General features: G+C 46.6%; 1 protein-coding gene across 4 annotated transcripts in view; it reads right to left on the bottom strand.

The window, feature by feature from the left end:
- LOC140728049 (5'-AMP-activated protein kinase subunit gamma-1-like) overlaps positions 1-15,077 on the bottom strand; it is a 60,103-nt gene that overhangs the window by 29,728 nt on the left and 15,298 nt on the right. For 2 of the 4 annotated variants that reach the window (XM_073046181.1, XM_073046183.1), the window contains exons 2-3: positions 11,486-12,013; positions 855-900 (exon numbers count right to left, since the gene is read on the bottom strand). In XM_073046181.1, coding sequence (XP_072902282.1) covers positions 855-900; positions 11,486-11,901 — 462 coding nt within the window. In that variant the 5' untranslated portion in view covers positions 11,902-12,013. Of the gene's footprint in view, positions 1-854; positions 901-11,485; positions 12,014-14,532; positions 14,592-15,077 lie in introns of all 4 variants that reach the window. The other 2 variants (XM_073046182.1, XM_073046184.1) reach the window with 2 other exon arrangements.

Genomic DNA, 15,077 nt, shown 5'->3' with positions numbered 1-15,077 from the left:
AGGTTACGGCTGCCAAGGATATTTGGTGTGGATGTATTTAAGCCTTATTCTAACGAGGCACTCGTACTCCTTGGTTCTATCTTTCAAATCTTCTGCCCCCCCACCCCCGAAAAAGATCAACACAATGATGGACCACAGCTCAGTCAGATATGGGGCCATTTGGAGGGACCTGTGAAGTCCCTGGTACCGTGGTAGGTGTACAATGCAGCCACTCCTCAATGGTGATTAGTCAAGCATCAACAGCTTTACTGCAACATTGTCGAGGTTAAGTGTAAGGGAAGGGTTCTGACTTGGACAGCAGGGTGGGGAATAAACATTCAAGGAATAGGTAAACAAGCAATGCTGGGTAAAAATTAACGTGGACCAGAATTAATCATTGAAGCTTAACATAGAGGCATGTACTCACATGCGTGTGCACTCACTTCTGACATGGACTAGCTTGCTCACACATCCTTTTACATGTAGCACAGGCACCAACCAGCATTTGTGTATATACACACTCACATACTGACATACACAAACCCACACACATTTATGCGCGCACGCTTATTCACACACATGCATACACATGCAGGCACACATACCCATTTGCACACACACACACACACACAATAACATGCACTGACACACCCACGTTCACACGTATGCACACATGCACTCACAGACACTTGCGCACACACTCACGCATGCTTGCATACATGCAGACTCTAACGAACACGCGCACACACTCAGCGATTCTTGCGCTCACTCATGCATATACAATTGCAGATCCACACATATACCACACATGGGTGTGTACACACACACCTTCACACACACAGTATTCAGCGCTCGGCCCTCAGGAACCTCCTCACCTCTCCAAGTCTCAATCTTGTGTTCCTCCAACTGATAGATTTGCACCTGAAAGAAAAAGCTTGACCTCAAATTCTGCCTTTGCATACTGGTTGTTTATCAGTCTTTATTTATGTTTATGTATAATTTTTCATCAATTCCATTCTGATTCTTTATTTTCCTGTAAGTTCCTGCAAGAAAATGAGTCTCAGGGTAGTATATGGTGACACATTCATACATTGAAAACAAATCGACTTTGACTTTGACCCTGATCAACTTTTAAGAAGTGGCTTCTCCCAACAAAGTCTCAGCATCAGCCTGGGAGGGAGCAGTGGGTCAGCCTCTCAGGTTCAGCACTCCCGGTGTATCTCGAGGAATTTCTACCCTCCAGGGCAAGGTCAGCTGGGAAATCGAATGTATCTAAATTCCCCTCCAATGATGCAAAGTTTACAAGGAAGGAAGTTGTCAGGATTGAGGAACTGAGCTGCAGGCAAAGGTCGAAAAGGTTGGGTTCGTACAGCTGAGGGTTTCTGATGAACTGACCATCTCTAGGTGTGCACAGCAGGAATATTTAAGATGTCAAAGACACCATAACCTAATACCATTGGAATTTATTCCCCGGAGTGATGAGGGGAGATTTGATCAGGGTATAGAAAATTATGAGAGGTACAGACAGAGTAAATGCAGGTAGGCTTTTTTTCCACTGAGGATGGGTGAAACTAGAACTGGAGGCCATAGGTTAAGGATAAAAGATGAAGTATTGAAGAGGAACCTGAGGGAATTTCTTTCACTCAGAGGGTGGTGAGAGTGTGGAACAAATTGCCAGTGGAAGTGGTGGATGTGGGTTTGCTTGCAACATTTAAGAGATGTTTGGATAGGTACTCGGAGGGGAGGAGCGTGGGGGTATTATTCAGGTACGGGTCAATGGGACTAGGCAGAATAATGGTTTGGCACAGACTAGCTGGGCCGCAGGCTTTGTTTCTGCGCTGCAGTGCTCTGTGAATCTGTCACTCTGTGATGACACTCACATTACCCATTGTACCTCTCATACAGCACAGTGCAGGCGCTTTGGCCTATGATGCACTGAACTTTTGCCCACCAATCGCAGTCTAATGCTTTCCTCCTGCATAACCTTCCATTTTTCTTTTATCCATAAATTGTTGTTGGCTTGGCTTCACGAACGAAGGTTTAGGAAGGAGGGTGGCCCATGTCTGCTTCTTAGACGTGGGCGCATCCTTCGACCTGCGCAATGGCTTTTCAGGTGGAGTGCAGTGTGCGCAGTACTGGCCCCACCCTTTACACCCGGGGTTCATCTGCCATAGTCTAGCGAGCTGGGACGGTGACGGCGAGGTCCTCGGGTCGTAGGAGTTACATTGGAGTGTCCTTCTCCTAGATGGATGGCCTGACAAGGCTGACGAGCCCCGCCTGCCTGGGTTTGGAGTCAGAGTTGCCCTTCTCTTAGGTTGGCTGCCAACCAAGGCTAACAAGCCCAGCCTACCCACCCAGTTATACCGCCGGACACTCGGTCGCGCCATGACATAGCAAGCTCAGTGGAAACGGGGGGCACTGACGAGAAGGTGTTGGTATGGATGCAGTAGTGTAGGAGAGGCCATTTGCAGTGACCTCCTGCCTAGCAAGCCAGACAGTGACCATGCGGTGATCACTACACCGGGAAAGGAGAGGCGATGTATTGTGCGTGCACTTTCCCCAGGTCAGTGGGACGTTAGATCCCCGGTGCACCAGTGGATGTGGGCAATACACTATATCACCCAGTGGAAGTGGGCGATACACTGTATCCCCCAGTGGAAGTGGGCGATACACTATATCACCCAGTGGAAGTGGGCGATACACTGTATCCCCCAGTGGAAGTGGGCGATACACTATATCACCCAGTGGAAGTGGGCGATACACTGTATCCCCCAGTGGAAGTGGGCGATACACTGTATCACCCAGTGGAAGTGGGCGATACACTATATCACACAGTGGAAGTGGGCGATACACTGTATCCCCCAGTGGAAGTGGGCGATACACTGTATCACCCAGTGGAAGTGGGCGATACACTATATCACACAGTGGAAGTGGGCGATACACTGTATCCCCCAGTGGAAGTGGGCGATACACTGCATCACCCAGTGGAAGTGGGCGATACACTATATCACCCAGTGGAAGTGGGCGATACACTGCATCACCCAGTGGAAGTGGGCGATACACTATATAACCCAGTGGAACTGGGTGATACACTATATACAAATATCATCTATTACTTCCTTGTGAGAAGAGCAACAACCTGAACCTGTCTCCGGAACAACGGAGCACCTTCCCTACACAGACTGCGTAGTTCATGAAACCCTAATGTTATTACAGCACCAGCAACTCGGGTTCAATTCCCACCACTGTCTTAAGGAGTTGTGTGTCCTCCCCGTGACTCCTTGTGTTTCCGTCGGGTGCTCCAGATTCCTCCAGCATTCCAATGACATGTGGGTTAGTGGGTTAGTTGGTCAGATGGGTGTAATGGGTAACACGGGCTCGTTGGGCTGGAATGGCCTTACTGTGTTGTATCTCTAAATAAAATTTAACAATCTCACTTCTACCTTCTCAAGCTTAACTCAGAGAAGTCTTGATGGTGGTGCCAAGTCCTATGAATGAACTGTTTAAGAACAAAATGATCTGGACCTACAGGGTTATGAACACAGCCCATTCCATTGGGAAAACCAGCCTCCCGTCCATTGACTGTATACAGTTCCTGCTGCCTCGGTAAAGCAGCCAATGTAATGAAAGACCCCATCCACTCTAATCATCTCAACAGCATGTACCCCTGGTTTAAGAACAGCTTCTATCCAACTGTTAGAAGAGTGATCCTCTAGTCCGATAAGATGGAACCTTAACATCACAGTCTATGCTTGTCATGGTCTTGAAGCTTATTGTCTGCCTGAACTGCACTTGCTCTGTAAACGTAAGATTATATTCTTCATTCTGCTGTTTTCTGTAACCTCAGTGTACTGATGTGATGAAATGATCTGCGTGGATGGCATTTACCTTGGCACATGTGACAATAATAAACCAATTCAAAGATAAACTCTTGATCTTCAATCTACCGCGTAGAACATGGAACACCACAGCACATTACAAGCCCTTTGGCCCACAATGTTATGTCAGCCTTATAACCCATGTGAGGTTAATCTAGCCCTTCCCTCCATTTTCCATCATCCATGTGCCTAATGTATTTGCCTCTACCACCACACTCAGCAATGTCTTCCACGCACCCACCACTTTCTGTGTAAAAAAACCTTACTTCTTAATGACCTGAGCACTTTATTTGTCTACTTTCACTGTGCTTTCTCCAAAACTGTAACATTATACATTCTGCATTCACTTCTTGTTTCCTTTTCTACTGCCTTGAGGTTCTTACATAAGGAATAATTTGTCTGGAAATAAGAGCTCGTCACTGTATATATGACAAAGGATTTGAGTGGCAGTTAGGGCAATCACATTACAGCACCCGTAATCATTGATTCCTGCCGCTGTCTGTCGGGAGTTTATTCATTCTCTCTGCAACTGCGTGAGTTTCCTCTGGGTGCTCTGGTTTCTTCCCACATCCCAAAGATGTACAGTTTAGGGTTAATGAGCTGTGAGCATGCTATGTTGGTGCTTGAAGCATAGCAACATTTGTGTGCTGCCCCAGCACAACCCTTGCTGATTTGATTTGACATAAGTGATGTTTACCATATAACCATATAACAATTACAGCACGGAAACAGGCCATCTCAGCCCTTCTAGTCCATGCCGACGCTTACACTCACCTAGTCCCACTGGCCCGCACTCAGCCCATAACCCTCCATTCCTTTCCTGTCCATATACCTATCCAATTTTACTTTAAATGACAATACCGAACCTGCCTCTACCACTTCTACTGGAAGCTCATTCTACACAGCTACCACTCTCTGAGTAAAGAAATTCCCCCTCGTGTTACCCTTAAACTTTTGCCCCCTAACTTTCAAATAATGTCCTCTTGTTTGAATCTCCCCTACTCTCAATGGAAAAAGCCTATCCATGTCAACTCGATCTATCCCCCTCATTATTTTAAATTCCTCTATCAAGTCCCCCCTCAACCTTCTACGCTCCAAAGAATAAATACCTAACTTGTTCAGCCTTTCCCTGTAACTTAGGTGCTGAAACCCAGGTAACATTCTAGTAAATCTTCTCTGTACTCTCTCTATTTTGTTGATATCTTTCCTATAATTCGGTGACCAAAACTGTACACAATACTCCAAATTCAGCCTTACCAATGCCTTGTACAATTTTAACATTACATCCCAACTCCTATACTCAATGCTCTGATTTATAAAGGCCAACATACCAAAAGCTTTCTTCACCACCCTATCCACATGAGATTCCACCTTCAGGGAACTATGCACCATTATTCCTAGATCACTCTGTTCTACTGCATTCTTCAATGCCCTACCATTTACCATGTATGTCCTATTTGGATTATTCCTACCAAAATGTAGCACCTTACACTTATCAGCATTAAACTCCATCTGCCATTGTTCAGTCCACTCTTCTAACTGGCCTAAATCTCTCTGCAAGCTTTGAAAACCTACTTCATTATCCACAACGCCACCTACCTTAGTATTATCTGCATACTTACTAATCCAATTTACCACCCCATCATCCAGATCATTAATGTATATGACAAACAACATTGAACCCAGTACAGATCCCTGAGGCACACCACTAGTCACCAGCCTCCAACCTGACAAACAGTTATCCACCACTACTCTCTGGTATCTCCTATCCAGCCACTGTTGAATCCATTTTACTACTTCAATATTAACACCTAACGATTGAACCTTCCTAACTAACCTCCCATGCGGAACCTTGTCAAAGGCCTTACTGAAGTCCATATAGACAACATCCACTGCCTTACCCTCGTCAACTTTCCTCGTAACCTCTTCAAAAAATTCAATAAGATTTGTCAAACATGACCTTCCACGCACAATTCCATGCTGACTATTCCTAATCAGACCCTGTCTATCCAGATAATTATATATACCATCTCTAAGAATACTTTCCATTAATTTACCCACCACTGACATCAAACTGACAGGCCTATAATTGCTAGGTTACATAATTACATGTAAGACCATAAGAACATGGAAAATAGCAGCAGAATTATGCCATTTGGCCTACGAGTCTGCTCTGCCATTCCATTTAGGCTGATTTATTATCCTTCTTAACCTCATTCTCCTACCTTCTCTCCATAACCTTTGACACCCTTATTAATTAAGAACCTATTAACCTCCACTTTAAATATACTCAATGACTTGGGATCCACAGCCATCTGTGGCAGTGAATTCCACAAATCCACCACCCTCTGGCTAAAGAAATTCCTTCTTATCTCTGTTCTAAAGGGACATCCGTCTAACTGTACATGTGACAAATTATGTTAATCATCTAATCTTTAATAAACCAATTACTAATTAAAATAATTAGTAACTTCCATACTGTTTTGTCAGTGTACTAACATGCTCCCTTGCACATACATTGAGGTAAGTTAATAGTTATTAGCAGTATACAACAAAGAGATAAACCTGATTTTTTGTTTTATTTGACTGAGGAAAATTAATTACCTGGTGTTAAAAGATTTAAAAAAAGTCTGTAGATGCTGGAAATCCGCACATACACACAATGCTAGAAGAAATCAGCAAATCAGGCAGCTTCTTGGAAAGGAATAAGCAGTTGGCGTTTTGGGCTGAGACCCATCGGTGGCGACTTAATCCTTTTTCTAGATGGTGCCTGAACTGCTGAGTTCCATTAGCTAGTGTTAGTTTGTCAGTAATACTGCTCTGAACTCTGAGTTCTCTCCCTGTCAGAGGCACCCCCATCTCATCCGAACTGACACCTTGCAGTGTTGAAGGAGCCAGCAGAGGTCACTGATACACCATCAATAACTCTCTCTGAGACGTGAGGCGAGATATCAGCTTTTATTGACTGGAAGAAAGAACAAGCAGTAGTTGACCACCATGCTGCATCCTGGAGACTGAGAGCCAGGCTCAGGCCTCAATCGCCTTTATACAGGGGTCAGTGGGAGGAGCCACGGTCAGTGGGAGGAACCACAGGAGCAGTCAGCAGGGGGCGTGTCCAGACAGGTATATGTCGTTCACTACATTCACCCCCCCCTTTGTTTTAAAAAGAGTCCCCAGGTGGCGAAGTTTCTTACAAGTATATTTACAGGTTAAGTCTATCAGGTGGTCGAATCTGTCACTACGATCTACGTAGCTCCGGCTGTGATTGCACAGGTGCTGGTGGTGGTGATTGCACCGGAGATGGAGGTTGTGCTGGTTCCGGCCTAACTGGAGGTGTCAGCCCACTAGGCGTCAGTGATCCCTCACGCGTGTGCAAGGCGCCTGGTATAGGAGTGTCATGAGGAGTCTGTGTAGGGCTCGGTGTGCGCGGTGTCACCTCAGGTACAGGGTTCATAGTTACCGTGGAGTGTTCGGGGTAGTGGTCTGCTGCTCCTGCGGGCGCCAGGTCGCGGACGGAGACCGTGTCCTCCCGCCCATCAGGTAAGACCACGTAAGCATACTGGGGGTTCGCATGTAGAAGGTGAACCCTCTCGACCAGCGGGGAGTATTTATTGCTCCTCACATGTTTCTGGAGCAGCACTGGCCCTGGGGATGTCAGCCAAGCTGGTAGAGTGGTCCCAGTGGCAGACTTCCTGGGAAAAGAGAATAGGCGCTCGTGAGGGGTGGCATTGGTGGACGTACATAACAGGGAGTGGATACAGTGGAGTGCCTCAGGGAGGACCTCCTGCCATCAAGAGACCGGCAACCCTTTTGACTTAAGGGCTAAAAGCGTGGCCTTCCACACTGTGGCATTCTCCCTCTCCACCTGTCCATTTCCCCGGGGATTATAGCTCGTGGTCCGACTAGTAGCAATGCCCCTAGCTAGCAGGTACCGGCACAGCTCGTCACTCATAAATGAGGACCCTCTATCACTGTGGATATAGCAGGGATATCCGAACAGAGTGAAGAGCTGGTGCAGGGCTTTTATGACGGACGTGGTAGTGGTGTCGGGGCAGGGGATGGCAAAGGGGAACCGCGAGTACTCGTCGATAATGTTGAGAAAGTAGACATTGCAGTCGGTGGAGGGAAGGGGGCCCTTAAAGTCAACACTCAGTCACTCAAAGGGGTGGGTGGCCTTGATAAGTTGCGCCTTTTCAGGACGGTAGAAGTGCGGTTTGCACTCAGCGCAGACTTGACAGTCCCTGGTCATCGTCCTGATGTCCTCAAGGGAGTACGGCAGGTTCCGGGCTTTCACGAAATGGTAAAATCGGGTGACCCCCGGATGGCAAAGATGTGCATGGAGGGCGTATAGCTGGTCGAGCTGTGCGCTAGCACACGTTCCCCAGGATAGGGCATCAGGGGGCTCATTGAGTCTGCCAGGCCGGTACAGGATATCATAGTTGTAGGTGGAGAGTTCTATTCTCCACCGCAAAATTTTATCATTTTTGATTTTGCCCCGCTGTTGGTTGCTGAACATGAACGCAACTGAGCGCTGGTCGGTCAACAAGGTGAACTTTTTGCTGGTGAGATAGGGCCTCCAGTGCCTTATAGCTTCCACTATGGCCTGGGCTTCTTTCTCCACCGCGGAGTGCCGAATTTCAGGGCCTTGAAGGGTACGAGAGAAGAATGCTACCGGCCTTCCTGCCTGATTGAGGGTAGCAGCCAGCGCGAAATCGGAGGCGTCACTCTCTACTTGGAAGGGAATGGTCTCGTCCACCGCATGCATCGTTGCTTTGGCAATGTCCCCTTTAATGCGGCTGAAGGTCGCGCGGGCCTCGGCAGAGGGGGGAAATGTGGTAGACTTGACCAGGGGGCAGGCCTTGTCTGCGTAATGGGGGACCCATTGGGCGTAATAGGAAAAGAAGCCCAAGCACCGTCTGAGGGCTCTGAGGGTGGTGGGAAGAGGGAGTTCTAACAGGGGGCGCATACGGTCGGGATCAGGGCCAATGACCCCGTTTTCCACGACATACCCAAGGATAGCAAGTCAGGTGGTTCCGAACACACACTTGTCCCTATTATAAGTAAGGTTCAGGACTTTGGCCACTTTGAAAAATCATTGGAGGTTGGCGTTGTGATCCGGCCAGTCGTGACCACAGATGGTGATATTATCCAGATAGGGAAATGTGGCCTTCAGTTGGCACTTCCATTTCCCTCTGGAAGACAGAGACACCATTTGTGACACTGAATGGGACGCGCAGGAAGTGATAAAGCCTGCCGCCCGCCTCGAAGGCGGTGTAGGGGCGGTCCTCTGGGCGGATGGGGAGCTGGTGATAAGCGGATTTTAGATCTATTGTCAAGTACACCTTGTACTGAGCTATCTGGTTGACCATATCCGCGATGCGGGGTGGGGGTACGCGTCAAGCTGCGTGAACCTATTGATGGTTTGACTATAGTCCACGACCATCCTATTTTTCTGCCCGGTCCGAACAACAACCACCTGGGCCCTCCAAGGGCTTGTGCTTGGCTCAATGATCCCCTCCCTGAGCAGCCGCTGCACCTCCGACTGAATGAAGGCCCTGTCCCCCACGCTGTACCTCCTGCTTTTAGTTGCCACAGGTTTACAGTCGGGGGTCAGGTTGGTGAACAGCGGTGGGGGAGGGAAGTAACACTGCGCAGGCTTGCGACTGGCAGCAGCTGTGGTCGGGTTTGGGGAGTTCGTGGACTTGCGACTGGCAGCGGCGTTGGCGAATTCACTCACGGGAACCGGCGGCGGTGGGGTCTGAAGTGTCCATGGAACCGGCAGGGGATTGCGTGGCTGGACAGCGTCAGCGTTGTGCAGAGCAGCCTCCAGCGTGTCGGCCGTCTCGATCACCGAGCGTAAGGTAAGATCGGCATTTTCCAGCAGCCGCTGACGCACGTACACTGACCTGATCCCTGTAACAAAGGCGTCTCGTACTAGCAGCTCCGCATGCTGTTCCGCCGTGAGAGTTTTGCAGTCGCAAGTTCGCACGAGTGTCTGTAGGGCTCGGAGAAACTCGGCGCTCGATTCTTCAGGCCGCTGTCGTCGCGTAGCTAAGCGATGTCTTGTGTAGACGGTGTTCACCGGCCGCAGGTACTGTCTTTTGAGGGCATCCAGTGCCCCTTGGTAGGTTGGCAGGCCTCTGATAAGTGAGTAAACTTACGGGGTGACCCTCGAGAGGAGAATTCGGTGCATAACAGCGGGGTCAGTTGCACTAACCTCCTCCAAGTATGATTGGAAGCATGCAAGCCAGAGTTCAAAGGCAAGAGCTGCTTCAGGGGCTTGGGGGTCCAAATCCAATTTTTCCGGACGTAAAATGCTTTCCATCTTTTAAAACTTCCAGTCAATAAAATTGATGCACCATCAATAACTCTCTCTGAGACATGAAGGCGAGATATCGGCTTTTATTGACTGGAAGAAAGAACAAGCAGTAGTTGACCACCATACTACATCCTGGAGACTGAGGGCTGGGCTCAGGCCTCAATCGCCTTTATACCGGGGTCTGTGGGAGGAGCCACAGGAGCAGTCAGCAGGGGACGTGTCCAGACAGGTATATGTAGTTCACCACAGTCACTTGATGTGCTAATCTGTAGATTTGATACCTGTCACTGTCAACGAGGAGGACTTGAGGACTGCAGGAGAAGGAATTGGTGACCTCATAGCTCACATCAAAACAGTCGCACGGCTTTGCCGTATTTTGGGATTAAGTTGATTGTCACAGTTCCTCATGGAAGAACTCATGACCTGTCTTCTTCTCAATACTACCATCAGGGAGGAAGTACAGGAGTGTGAAGGATCCAGGATCAACTTTATTCACCATGTACATTTACATGTATTAGGAATTTGCAACGGTGTGTTGGTCAGGGCGCGACATGCAACGGAAACAATAACATCAAAAATCATAAAGAATAAAGAATTAAATAAAAATAAAGTTAGAGACTAAAGTACAAATATGGAATAAAATGCACATGAATAAATAAATACCATTATAAAAACTGATTTTTAAAGCGTTTACACTGCAGTGCAGTAATGGGGAGGACGGGGGTGCCTAACCAGAATGGTTGATCAGATTAACTGCCTCGGGGAGGAAGTTAAGGTAGCATGTAGTCTTTGTTTTAATAGCCCTATAATGCTTTCCAGAAGACATACATTCAAGGTTTTAGAAATAGCTTCTTCCAGCTGCCATCAGATTTCTGAATAGTCCATGAACACTACCTCACCATTTCTGAGCTCTTTTTGCACTACAGTACTTATTTAATTTATATATATATCCCGTATTGTAACTTATTCACCTTGATTCTGAAGAACTCAGGACTCTCTTAAGGTTAACTTTCAGGCTGAGTTGATGGTAGGGAAGGCGAGTCCAATGTTAGCATTTGTTTTGAGAGGACTGTACTGTAAAAACAGGGATGTGCTGTTGAGGCATTAACTGGCTTTGGTCTGACCACAGTTGGAATATTTTAATACATGATTTTAAAAACTTTAAATTATAATTAGAAATATATTTATATATACAACGGAATCTGGTTAATTGGGACACTTTATGTATTTAAATTAAATCAGAACAAATTAGAACACTACCAACGTTACGACAGTACAATAAAACTGTGTATTACTTCCCAATAGTTACCGAAGGATGAAGGGATCCAGGGTAGACTGGTGTATAAGGGGTGTCCGGAGAGGGTGGAACCCCTGTTGAAGGAGCTTGTTGTGTCCGTTCTGTGGCAGCTCACTCACTTTGGGCCCTACAGGACACTCAGCTCTCACTTGTGGCTCCAAGAAGCTGTTTGCATGCGACAGCAGCCACACCACTTCGACAGGCGGGCTAAACCAGGTGAGGGTTGCTGACAGCCTCATACCCGTGTCTGTCCCAGCACGTGAAATCCGCTCTGGTAGACTGGGTATCAACAGAGAGATCCAATATCCAAGAAGGCCGTTCTTCAATGCTTCATGGAGAGCAAAGGGCATGAAAAGCACAGAAGTCATGGTTATCCACTGCGGCAAGAAAGCCCCCATTTTGTGATGATAACTCATATCACTGGACATGGTCGTCCCAGGTCAAGACAGTGGAATTGTCCAAGTGCAGCAGCTTCTCCACATTAAAAACTCTTCAGCACAGGTTTCACTGTCATCGCCCAGCAACTGATCTCCTGATTGACTGTAATAGAACAAGATTAGTGCAGACACCTGATGCAGATAATGGACTGCCTTCATACAATGCTTTCAATTATTGCATCCTCCAAATCTTCATTTTCATTGTAACATTCAAGATGATTGACAATACCTTCAAATTTTTCATAGTTCCCAACTTGTTGAAGTAATGAAATCATTTCATTTTCACTCCCAGCCATTTCTGACACCTCCAAACTTCAATGCTTGAAACCGCAGCGAGTAGAACCAGTTCTGAACTGTCTTACTGCCTCTTTCTCAGCAACAATCAGTGAAAAAATCGCTGCTTTTTGAACACAGACTGGCACTATTTCAATACTGTTGTTGCTAAGTGGTGTAGTGTCTAACAGCCAGCTAATTACAAACCTTCTGACCCAATGAAATGGCAGTGTGTCAAATAAATGAAGAGAATCCTAGCTACTTTCTCTGTTAGTTTTTGTTCTTCAAGGGTTGTCCCAAATAAGCAGCTTCTCCGATTAACCAAAGGATTAATTAACCAGATGACCTCGATGATGGAGGTGGCTGAGTCTGCATTTTTTCTGCAGCTTGGTCTGATCCTGCGCAGTGGCCACTCCATGCCAGATGCTGATGCAGCCTGTTAGAACGCTCTCCACGGTACATCTTTATTCTGCTTTCTACGAGAGCTTTACCTCATTCTATCTCAATGCACTGATGTGATGATTTGATCTGTACAAACAGTGTGAAGTTCAAGCTTTTCACTGCACCCCAGTACATGTGACAATAATATTAAACCAATAGAAAGCAGAACATTTTGGAGAACATCCTTTAATCTCTTTCTCCCTGCTGCACACAACAATAATAAATCAATGTACCAACTTATAATATTTCAGAATATGGGTGCTCTGGACTCCTGGTACGTTCTCATCCCAAAACACACCCACCTCACCACAGGAGCTCCGACTGCCAATGCCTTCACCTCTTGTCATGCCTGGACAAAATCTTGTCGCCTCTTTAATGGCCTGACTTGTATTGTTAATTGGTTTATCATTGAAAAAGGATCTGGTGTTTTTCAAACTTCAAAGTAAAGTTATTATCAAAGTACATATATAACTCCCTGAGATTCATTTCCTTGCAGGCATTTACAGGAAAATAATGAAATACAACAGAATTTAGGAAAAAGTATGCAAGAACAAAGACTGACAAACAACCAGCGGGCAGAAGAAAAATAATCACGCAGAGAGATAGATGGGTAAATACATGCAGGTACACACAGAAGTTCCTCCCATGAACATGTGGGTTTCCTCTGGGTGCTCTGGTTTCCTCCCACAGTCCAAAGACATCACAGTTAGTAGGCTAGTTGGTGATGGCAAATTGTTCCATGATTACTCTAGTGTTAAATAGGTGGGTTGCTGGCTGGTATGGCTCATTGGGCCAAAAGGACCTGTTCTGCACTGTATCTCTAAATAAATGAATGAATACATACATACATACATAAATAGAGAAATAGTGTATATTAATACATAAATATGTCAATAAAGAAATAGATAGATAAATACATAGATACATAAATGATTGAATGAATAGTCAGATATGTAGGTAAATAAACAAACAGCTGTCATGGTGACGGGGTGTTGTGGACTCTGTTCGTTATACCCTGAACTCAGTCTGGTCAAACAATGAACGTCCGTGGCTTGTCCTTACTTTTATTGATGCTTTACTGGGAGATCCAACACGGTAACAACTCTCAGTGTGGGTGTAGACTTAGAACTGGTTCTAAAAGGGATCAATTAATGAACAGTAGCCTGCTTGCACTGCCCAATTACTGCTGTTGGGGAAGGGATAGTGAGGGCTAATAACTAGTAAATTGGGATATGGATTATGCTAATGTGGTTTTAGGGAAGCACAGATGAAGCTGAGAACTAAAAACATGGAATCCAGAAGGGCCAACACCCAGTTTCAGGAACTTCACTAATGATGTTACAGCATGCACCCATTGTAAGAGAAAATTAGATTTACTGTTACACCTGTAGATCGTCATTTTATTCTGTAATCAGGACCCAGTCTGCTACTAAATTAATTCTTCCTGTAGCCACTATTCTGCTAACAAAATGTAGTTTACTGGTAATCTCACCAACTGGGAATGTGAAAACTGTAACAAATCCATGCTCGGGTAGATCAGCTTTGACTGGTCTCCTGGTGTGCACCAGTTTTTAATAAATCACACGTTATGTCCAACACCAACTCTGTGTAATCTTTCATTGCACTCCGACAACAGAACTAGTTCCAAAAGGGATCATTTTACTGACTGTAGACTGCCCGCGGCACCTACTTACACCCATGTGATCAATGCAGCTACTGATCCATACGTCTTTGTAATGGGGAAGGAAACTAGAGCACCCCGAGGAAACCCACAAGGTAACAGGGAGAACATACAAACTCCTTACAGACGGCGGCAGGAATCGTACCCAGGTCACTGGTGCTGTAATAGTGCTACACTAACCGCTCTGCTACCGTACTGCCCCTTACCGTTCCTTCTTATACCCTTACCATCGGAGACGTGTAGTATCTGTGCAAGATGTTGATGAAGTCAGTAATGGTCAGCATGCCTGCAGAGAGCAGAGAAAGAGCAGTTATACACGGGGCCTGTTAACGTCACTGACCCGAGAGAGGGTCTGCGAGAGTGGCAGAGAGGGAGAAGACAGGAGAGAGGGCGGAGAGAGGGAGAGAGTAGGGGAGGAAAGAGGAGTAGGTGAGTGGGCAGAATGGGAAAGAGGGTGAGAGAGTGATAGAGGAGAGTGGGGGAGAGAAGAGGAGTGAGGGGAAGAGGGAGGGAGAGGGGAAGGAGGGGGTGAAGAAGGAGAGTGGGGGAGAGGGGCAAGAGTGAAGAGGGGAAGGATTGGGGTAGAATGGTGGGGTAACTGAGAGAGAAATTGGGAGGGAAAGTGGGGGTGCTGATGACAAAGGGGTGGATGGGTATAGGGCAGTGGAGAGAGTGGGGGAAATTAAGGATTGAGAGGGAGAGTGGGGAAGATTGGGGAGAGATTGGGAAGAAAGTGGGAGAGATTGGGAGAGATTGGGAGAGATTTTGTGAA

This window comes from Hemitrygon akajei, chromosome 5 (assembly GCF_048418815.1).
Source record: "Hemitrygon akajei chromosome 5, sHemAka1.3, whole genome shotgun sequence".
Taxonomy (NCBI): domain Eukaryota; kingdom Metazoa; phylum Chordata; class Chondrichthyes; order Myliobatiformes; family Dasyatidae; genus Hemitrygon; species Hemitrygon akajei.
Note: the sequence above shows the minus strand (reverse complement) of the source record. Positions and strands in the feature narration are given on the sequence as shown.